We start from the raw sequence: 9,845 nt of genomic DNA, 5'->3' as shown, positions 1-9,845 counted from the left end.
CCAATCTGTTGGTGGCCTCTTTGTCTTGTTGACAGTGTCTTTTGCCTTACAGAAGCTTTGCAATTTTATGAGATCCCATTTGTCAATTCTTGATTTTACAGCACAAGCCATTGGTGTTCTGTTTAGAAATTTTTTCCCTGTACCCGTATCTTTGAGGCTTTTCTCCAGCCCGTTTTAAACAGGCTTTGAAAAATAGTCTTTTCAGGTTTAAATTGTTGCTTTCTATAAAGAAGCTTACGGAATACATTTATAGAAAAATTATTTTTTGTTCCTTAGATTTCCATTTGGGGTGTGTGTGTGGGGTGGGGGTGTCAAGACAGCTTGCAGGAATCTAGTTTCCTCCTTTCATTACATGGCTCCCAGAGCACCATTACCTACAACCTTCATTATTTTATCCTGCTTAAAAGATCTTTCTCTCTAATAATCACTATCCTTTAATTTCTAGTTTGAAGGACAAAAATAGGCACTGGGGAGATGTCCTAATTGGTAAGTTTCGTGCTGTGAAAGCATGAGGACCTGAATTAAATCTCTCATACATGTGAAATGGCAGGAATTGGGACATGTGGCTATAACACTAGTGCAGTAGGTACTGGAGAAGCTAGATTTTCAGAGTTCACTGACCTGTCAGTCTAACCTGTCAGTGATTACAGTGAGAACCTGTCTCTAAAGATGAGGCGGAGAACAATTGAAGGCAATCCACATCGACCTCTGGCTCCCCCAATCATGTGCATACAGGTGCATGTGCACCTACATATGTGTATACATGTGCATGTATGCACACATGTGTGCCCCCCACACACACATAATTTCACACTAATAGAAAATCTCTCATGTAGCAACCTGTCTAAACTGAGCCTACAGAGATAAAGAATACACACGACACAAGAAGGCTGAGGTTTAAAGGGACATCTGCTGGTAATAAGGAACAAACATTAATTCCTATGTATGCAGCTGGGTACATTAGAAAAGATCATGGGGCTTTGGTTAAATTGGATTTTAATCTTAGCTCTAAAATTTCTTTATAATATACAAACAAGATAAAGTAGGGCAGTTTACTAAGTAGAAGGAAACATATGAACTTGTTAGCTCACTGGTACCTAGTGATAACAGTAAGTTGTCTCCTTAGATTTTTATGTTGTTGTTGTTTTTTTTTTTAATGTTCTTCTTTGGGTCACTGTCATTAATTCATACTATCTGGAAATAGTGTCCCAGGGAACACATATTTACTGTTAGAGTTGTCTTTGAAGTTTCTGTTATAACATTTTGCCTCCTCTCTACGTAACAATATCCAAGAGATAGGAATGTAAAAGTCATTGAATCACCTTTCTCCCAGTTGACTCTTGGTAGTCTCCTAAAAAAATGTATACAGACTTAACCAACAGGTCCAGCCTCTGTAATAGAGTATTTCTAAGTTATTTGGAACATAGACTATTTCTGTTGTCTCTAAATATGAACAGGGATGTATTTTCTAGAAATTCTTTTCAGTACTCCAATAATTGCTTTTGAAGCTTCAACAATAGTACAATCTAGTTTGTCTACTGTGAAACTGGATATTTGGGATTCAAGTGCCAATTTTTGAAGGAACTTTAAGCAGTTTAGGTATAGGAATTAGAAAGCCATGAAATGTTTTTAGAAAGGTTTGTTTGTTTGGTTGGTTGGTTGGTTTTGTTTTTTATATTCATTGAAGCAAATGTGCCATTAAATGGTGGTAAAGAGACTAACCAAGAGGTTTATTGATAGACAAAAAGGTTGGTTCAGAATGGAGACTTCAGCAGCTTTATGGATGAAAAGGAAAAGAAGGAATCAAGAAAGTTTTGAAGTAGATATGATAGGGGAAAGTGAGAAGTCAAGGATGACTTCAGATTTTTTAATTTGGTGATAAAGATGACTCCAATTGACATGAGAGAGAAGGTGTTTTTCCAATTTTGATATTTGTTTTTCACTTAAATCATTACCATTATTATTGGTAGTAGTAGTAGTAGTGTGTGTGTGTGTGTGTGTGTGTGTGTGTGTGTGTGTGTGTGTGAGTCACCTCATGCATGTGGAGGTCCAAGGACAGTCTTGAGAGTCAGTTCTACCCATCAGGTTGCAAGGCTTGCACCTGTGCTTTACACAAGGCACCATCTCGCCCTGCCTTTGACTTTTGTGAACAACTTCTCCATCAAATCCAGTTCAGAAGTGAGTGTAGAGAAAACCTGGTTCTAGTCAGATTTATATAATTTAGCTAAACAATTTGAAGAGTTACATTTATTTATCATTTGGTTTTATGGTGGTGGTGGTGTGGGGAAGTGTGTAGAGGTTTCACACTACTGTAAGTAAAATCTGATCTGTTTTCAAGACCAGGGCTATTTTACATACCGAATTCTCATTGTCTTTGTGATCCTACAGCTGATCAACATTGTTAACTTAAGCAAAATTACCAAAATTCTGAGGTGGTTTTGTTCTATATATGAGTTTATAAATGCCACTCTTGGCATATATATATATGAAAAATATTGATAGGTTTCATTGATAAAGAATTTTGTGGTAATTGCACTGTAAGGATAACTGTATACACACATTTGTCAGTAAAAAATTAACTTTCTGAGCCAGGTGTAGTGGCACACACCTTTAATCCCAGCACTTGGGAAGCAGAGGCAGGCGGATTTCTGAGTTGGAGACCAGCCTGGTCTACAGAGTGAGATCCAGGACAGCCAGGGCTACACAGAAAAAAACCTGTTTCAAAAAAACAAACAACAACAACAAAAAATTAACTTTCTGTTCAGCATCAATTTGGGTAAGGAAATAATAACATTGTTATTTGGTCCTGAGATGCTTTGTGACACTGAGGGATGTAGCTTAGTGGTGGAGCACTTGACTAGCCTCTATGAGGTCCTAAATTTAATCCCTGATGGAGAAAAAAACATTGCTTTGTAAGCATCTTAACTTTTGGCAATTAAGACATAGTCCAACTGAAATTTTATGTAAAATAATCAATCTATGGATTGTTTTTGTTTGGGGGGTACTGATTGATATTTGAAAGCATGAGTACTTAATCATTGATGTATACTTGCTCAATGTAAGTGCTGTATTAACACGGGGGTAGTAAATTTAGCAATTATATCAGGTGCAAAGTACATTTAAAAGATTTCCGGGGTTTATTTTAATCTGATTTGTGACATTTGATGTTTAGTGTTTTGTGATCTACTTAACCATTTTATCACAAGTACACCACAGTAATCTCTAGTATATAAAATTCTATGGCTGTTTTATTCTGCATGGAATAGATTTAAAGGTCAACACTACTCTTTTATGTAGGTTATGGGTGCTACATGTGTGCTTTCAGAGCAGTAGTGTGAGGAAACTTGAAGTGGGATGGCAGGACGGCCTCATCCCTATGACAGTAACTCCAGTGATCCAGAGAATTGGGATCGGAAATTGCATAGTAGACCTCGTAAACTTTATAAACATTCAAGGTAGGTAGAAAAATATATATATTTCCCATACCAAAGCTCTGTTCAACAACCTGATTATAAAAACCACTGCTTCATTTGATTGTGGTAAGTCCTGTCAGGATGTGGACTCATTTACAAAGCACTGTGCATGTGTGCTTCTCCTGAAATAGCTTCTAGAGAAACATTTTTCCTTTTAATTTTTCAGCATTTTTGTTTCCTTGAATACTTTTGTCTCTTGATTATGTTAACATTTTAGTTGACTCAATAATTAGGTGTTACTAATGTGATCAGTTTGGAATTCAGGCAAGTTAGGTTAGTTCTTAGGTTTTTGCTATATAAATATATTATGTGTGCTGGTTCAAGTTGACAGTTTATATGTTTGTGTCAATACTTTGCATACATAAGTATGCAAAATGTATTCTGTGGGCATACTGATCAAATGGGAAAATTCATTTTTTGCAGACCTCTACTGGTTCATTTTGAATTTGATGCATGAAATGAAATTGATCTCAAAAGTTCAGGCTTTTCTGTATGTTATTTTTTTAACTTTGATTTTGTACTGTGGTAAAATGAATCATTTAGAATACTTTGTAATCTAATATTTTAATATGTTAACTGATAGCTATTAAATTCCACATATCACAGGTATGTAAGCATGTTTTCATATAGAATTTTGCTATATAAATATTATGTAGAAGATATTACTGAAAGTGTAACTTACTCAAATTAAAAAAATTCTTCTGACTACTGATAACAAATACATGCTTTCTTGAAAATAATACCATAACTTTGATATCCTTTTTGTAATACTAAAAAAAGAAAACTGATTTGAATACCTTAAAGTAAATATTTAGAAAATATGAGTGAGTGATTGATACTTCCTAACTCTCCTGAGAAGATACTTAACATATATTGTAGAATTTCATGTGTTGTTCTTAAATTGATGTTGATTTCTTAATTTACAAGTACATGGCACACAGTGTAAATATTTTTTTGGTTTGTTTTATTCTGTGTGTGTATCTTCCAAGTAAGACTCTTGTTTATTTCCTAGGTAATTATCTTGTCCTTATTAGGAAGGCTTTAAAGATATATGAGTTTTACTACCGTATGGGATTATAGCTAGCTACACCATATTGTATGTCTATGTGTGTGTGTGTGTGTGTGTGTGCATATGCACACACACATTTCAAGTGCATTTTGTATTATGCTTTCTAACTCTTGATATGTTCCTGCATTATTTAATGAAGTGACAAGGGTAGAAGTGTCATTGTTTGCTTTTAGAAAGGCTTCATGCATTCAGTGGAAAATTTTATAGTAGTGATGTTTTCATTTTGGAAACCTTTTTTATTTCTATATCTTCAATATCTATATTTTTAATTTTTTTGTGATGTTGGGAATTGAGCACAGGGCTTTATATATGCTAAAAAAGTATTTTGCTACTATGCTTTTCATTAGCAACTTCTTAATGCTATTTTGGGGTAAGCTATAAGGTAGGGCAGTGTAGTGCCAGAACCAGGAGGCAGAATCAGACAGAGCTCTCTGAGTTCAAGGCCATTCAGAGCTATAAACTGAGGCCCTGCTTTGCAGAGGTAAGGGAAGAGGGCAAGGAGGAAGAGGAAGAAATTAGTTTAAATTTCTTTTAAGCTGGATGTGGTAGTATATGCTTGTAGTCCTGGCATTTGGAGGGTAAAGTCAAGAGGATCAGGAGATCAAGGTTATCTGGGGCTACATGAGTACCTGTCTTAAAACAACAAAATGTTAATGGGGGAGAGAGGACCTGCCTGGGTTCAGTTCTTAGCATCTACATCTGGCAGCTCATAGCTGCTTTGAACTCCAGTCCCAGAGGATCGCCTGTCCTCTGGCTTCTGAGGGCACCTGCATGTGCATGCACATGGTGTACATAGACTTATGCAGACATACATGCATACACATAAATAATTTTTTAATGTTAAGGAAAAGGCCAGGAAACCTTTTGAGTAGATTTATATTAAGCCCCATTTAGGTAAGATATGCTCAAGTAAGAACAGCTTACTTTGAGAAGTTTCTTGTCCTGTGTTTTTAGGAATTTCACTTAAGATACTTTAAAGAAAGAATTCTATGATTTTCAAAACAAAACAAAAAAACCCTGCCTTCATTACAGGAGAATATTCAAAATATGTTAGGATGCCATGGGCACTATTACAGAACACTTAAATATCCATATGAAGACTAATTAGAAAATTGTAGGACACATAAATCATGACCTTGACTTGTAAAATGAAGTTCAGAGGAAAGGTTATTGTCAGCTTGTGTTAGTGGGAAATAAGATGACTAGTCCTGAGGCGCTTAAAGCATTAGAGTGAATAAGGGGTGTGTCTAGCCAGACCTTCAGGAGATTACCTGGCCTGGATCTGAGGCAGCAGCTTTGAATAGCACTACTATTTCCATTAGATAGAATTAAAAACAACAACAACAACAACAAAAACCCCTGAGGTTAATAGTCTTGCACAAGACTATCCAGCATGTAATCACAAAGCTCTTCACATGACTCTCATTAATTTTATTTTTAAATTTTTAATAATTTATCATTACAAAGAGACTAGGTATAATAAATTCATTTCCTATGACTCAGGCTGTCTACTAATTCATGGCTGATATTTTGAAACTCTGCCTCTACCTATTTACTACCCCCAACCCCACCCCCTTTCACTCTTAAATATATGGTATTTGAGTAAAAGCCCCTATTTTTTAAGTTGGGTTTTTGTTTTGTTTTGTTTTTTTGGTATTTAAATCCAGAAGTTGAGATAACTGATGCACCTTAGATGCTTAAGAATATGTTTTAGTCAGGGTTTCTATTCCTGCACACCATCATGACCAACAAGCAAGTTGGGGAGGAAGGGTTTATTTGGCTTACATTTCCATACTGCTTTTGATCACCAAAGGATGCAGGACTGGAACTCAAGCAGGTCAGAAAGCAGAAGCTGGTGCAGAAGCCATGGAAGGATGTTCTTTACTGGCTTGCTTCCCCTGGCTTGCTCAACTTGCTCTCTTNTAGAACCCAAGACTACCAGCCCAGGGATGGTCCCACCCACAAGGGGNCTCTCCCCCTTGATCACTAATTGAGAAAATGCCCCACAGCTGGATCTCATGGAGGCATTTCCCTAACTAAAGCTCCTTTCTCTGTGATAACTCCAGCTGTGTCAAGTTGACACAAAATTAGCCAGTACAGAATATCAGGGTCAGAATCCTCTGATAGGTATGACCTATCTCATAATCATAAGTTGGATATGTAGCTTTAGCCGTTCTTCACCTTCTAGGCAAAAGGGAATGAGAAAATCAATATTTTTGCGAATTTCCAACAGGCATCTGCTTCTATGCCTGTCTCTAGAACAGGCAGACTGGGAATAAAGAAATACAGTTTTAATTTAGGTATGTTGTTGCCTAAAGCAAGACTGGCAATTTATTAATAGTAAATAAGTGAGCATAGTCTTCCTCATGCAATTTTAGTAAGTAATGTAAACATTGTCCTGTTAAATTGCTGTATTTTATGTATATTTTTAATAGCCTTATACTTTTATTTTAATGCCCCTCTGCCTTCTTTGGCTATAATCAAATAATGTGGATTTATAAAAGTGATATTACTCTCTTAAATGTACTGACTTTTGTTGATAATCAAGGGCTTGGTGTATTTCTAGGTAATACAATTTTTTTCTAATTTTTGAGATTATAATTTAATTAAAACTTTTCTCCCTTCCTTTTCCTTCTTTTAAACTCTCCCACATCTCTCTCCCCAGACTCCTTCAAATCCATGGCTTTTTTTTTTTTTTTTAACAGTTGTTATTGCATGCATATATAAAATTTCCTTATTTTTTTTTTTAATGCAGATATACTATGGTGGACATACAGTTTGTGTACAAATAAGTTAGGTAAAATTCAGTGAGCTTTGCTTCTATGTCATATACATATATGCAACTAGTATAGTTAATATGTATGTAGAGGAACTTCCTAGCTTGCTGAAGTTGTTAACAGTGATTATAGTTGAAGTATACTTGGCCCAAAATATGACAGCTTTTTTTAAAATTACAAATTAGAGATCTTTTACTGTTCTAAAAAAAAAATCCTTAACACCTCTTTTGTATAATGTTAAAATGTCTGACTAAAAGACACTAAAAGCTCTTGGATTTAATACAGTATGACTATGTAAAAACTTCTATCTGCAGTCTGCTTAGGTTTCTAAAGATAAATGCATACATACATGCATCCAATATCAGACTTTGCCGCAAGGTTTCATTTCCACCCAGAAGCACGCATGCTCATTTTTTTGGACACTACATGAAAAGCATGCTTTCCAGTTTCCCTTTAATAGTTCCAGCAGGAATTTAGAATAGGAAAGTTTGGTTCTTAAAAGAATAGTTGGGTGGATCCTTAGGTTGCAGGTATTTTCCTTGTGGTTTAAAAGAGCTTACTGTCTACAAGGGATACACTGATACTGAAAGGAAAGAGTTATCTGCAGCCTAGCTAAAACCTGGCAAGCTGTCAGAGCTGGAATTAGCTTTACAGATGGCATTTGGCAACATGTCTACATATCTCTAAGCCCTCATCTCCTGCGTTTTCTTCCACCTGCCTATCAATTACAATATCCAATCACTGTTCAGGGATGGAGAAGTGGGATGATCATAGCTCACACGATGCTGTTTGGTTAGAAACGTCAGTGCTGCACAACCCACACGGCTGAGTCAGTGTCTGTGAGAAAATGAGCTGAATTAATATTTAGAGGGGGTTGAATCTCTGAACATTTAAAGCTTAAATATCTGCAACAGCAGTATTACACAGTAGAGAGGGAAGCTAAAGGAAGTCTGGACAGGTGAGGGAGGAGGAGACTGGAAGATTTTCTGACTGTTCAGAAGAATCTTGAGGATGATGGAAAAACCAGATGAACTAAAGTTTCCTAGTAATGCCCAAGGATGCTGACCTGGCTTTCAGTGCTGCATTGTTTGAAAAAGCAGAGTCCCTTTACACTCTGATTTCAAAATTTTTCTCTTGTTTTTGTGTGTCTACCCTGGCATATACTAAAGGAAGGTGTGTATTCATTTTTTACATGCTATCTGTGGGTTATAAGTATATACAAGAATGAATATGAGAGGTAGAGAGTGAAATGCTGGCCTTTGTTTTATAATAGTCATTTGCATTTCTAAATGTAAAAGATCGTACTTCTGATTTCAGTTTAATGACACATTTAAAATAAATGGAGTATGTTAGTATTGTTTTCATGGGTTTGGTGCTTTGTTATTTCTTGTGACTTGAGAATGCATTATATTTAGTATTATATTTTATGAATGCAAAACTTGGCCAGGGAAACAAATTTTGAAGCAGTTTCATACATTGAAAATAAAATTCAAGATAGAAAAATGAAATAATTACCTAAAGATGGAATTAAGAAGATTTTGCTTTGGAATGAATTAAAGATGAATGAAACTGCTAATATGTAGTAATTTTTTACAAGACTGAATTTGTTTTGAATGAGGGAAGCCCTGGCTGGGTAAGTGACTGTCTAGTCTACAGGATGTGAGTAGCAAAACTAAATGCTGCTACTGAGAGAGATCGCCAGGCACGTTTTTGGGGTTAGTGTAATTTAATGTTAACCTAGATGAAAAATTTGTAAACCAGGATAAGTGCTCTTGCTATGATATTCTTCGTAGGTGACAGTACATGCTTGATTTGGAAATTTTAGCACAATTTAAAATGTTAATAAATTTTACTCTGCCTTTATTACCAATTATTTTATAGGGACTTTTGATATATTCAGAATATTAAAATTATTTTATTTTAATGTAAATAGTTATAACATCCTTTCCTTATTTCAACATATCCTATTTATTTTTCTGCCTAGTCCCTAAAAATATGATCATTCAATTATCTTATGAGATTATATATATATATATATATGTGTGTGTGTGTGTGTGTGTGTCTATCTATATACATGTGTGTGAATATATTACATATTGATTTTTATCTATATACATATATATGTATATATAATACATAATCTGATATTGGGGGTCTTGGGGCCTAGAAATTATTTTATAAGCTTGTTACTATAATAAAATTATAAAAGGACAACTTCAAGGTTAATCTTACCTTACACTTTGTAGAATACTTTTATTAGGTTCTGCTGGTTCTTTTCTGATAATACTGCTTGTCTTATTATGAAGGTGATACATATTCATTACATAAATTTGGTAAGCACAGAAAAGCATGTAGATTAAATGTTATTTTCCTAAAAGAAAATGTTTTAGGCATTTCATATTTAGCCAGATATAAGTATATATGTACATATGCAAATATTTATACACACACACACATACACACACACACACACACACACACATATATATATATATATATATATATATATATATATATATATATATA

General features: G+C 34.9%; 1 protein-coding gene across 10 annotated transcripts in view; it reads left to right on the top strand.

Moving 5' to 3' along the window:
• Positions 1-9,845, top strand: part of Btbd10 (BTB domain containing 10) — a 55,986-nt gene that overhangs the window by 17,041 nt on the left and 29,100 nt on the right. For 5 of the 10 annotated variants that reach the window (XM_029538784.1, XM_029538789.1, XM_021192231.2 and 2 more), the window contains one exon: positions 3,298-3,455. The exons of 4 other annotated variants lie outside the window; for them this stretch is intronic. In XM_029538784.1, coding sequence (XP_029394644.1) covers positions 3,355-3,455 — 101 coding nt within the window. In that variant the 5' untranslated portion in view covers positions 3,298-3,354. Of the gene's footprint in view, positions 1-3,297; positions 3,456-8,101; positions 8,493-9,845 lie in introns of those variants that run through there. One more of the 10 variants, XM_021192222.2, reaches the window with a different exon arrangement.

The sequence above is a fragment of the Mus pahari genome, chromosome 1 (genome assembly GCF_900095145.1).
Source record: "Mus pahari chromosome 1, PAHARI_EIJ_v1.1, whole genome shotgun sequence".
NCBI classification, from domain to species: Eukaryota; Metazoa; Chordata; class Mammalia; order Rodentia; family Muridae; genus Mus; species Mus pahari.
The sequence above is the reverse complement of the archived record's forward strand: the minus strand, read 5'-3'. Positions and strand labels throughout refer to the sequence as shown.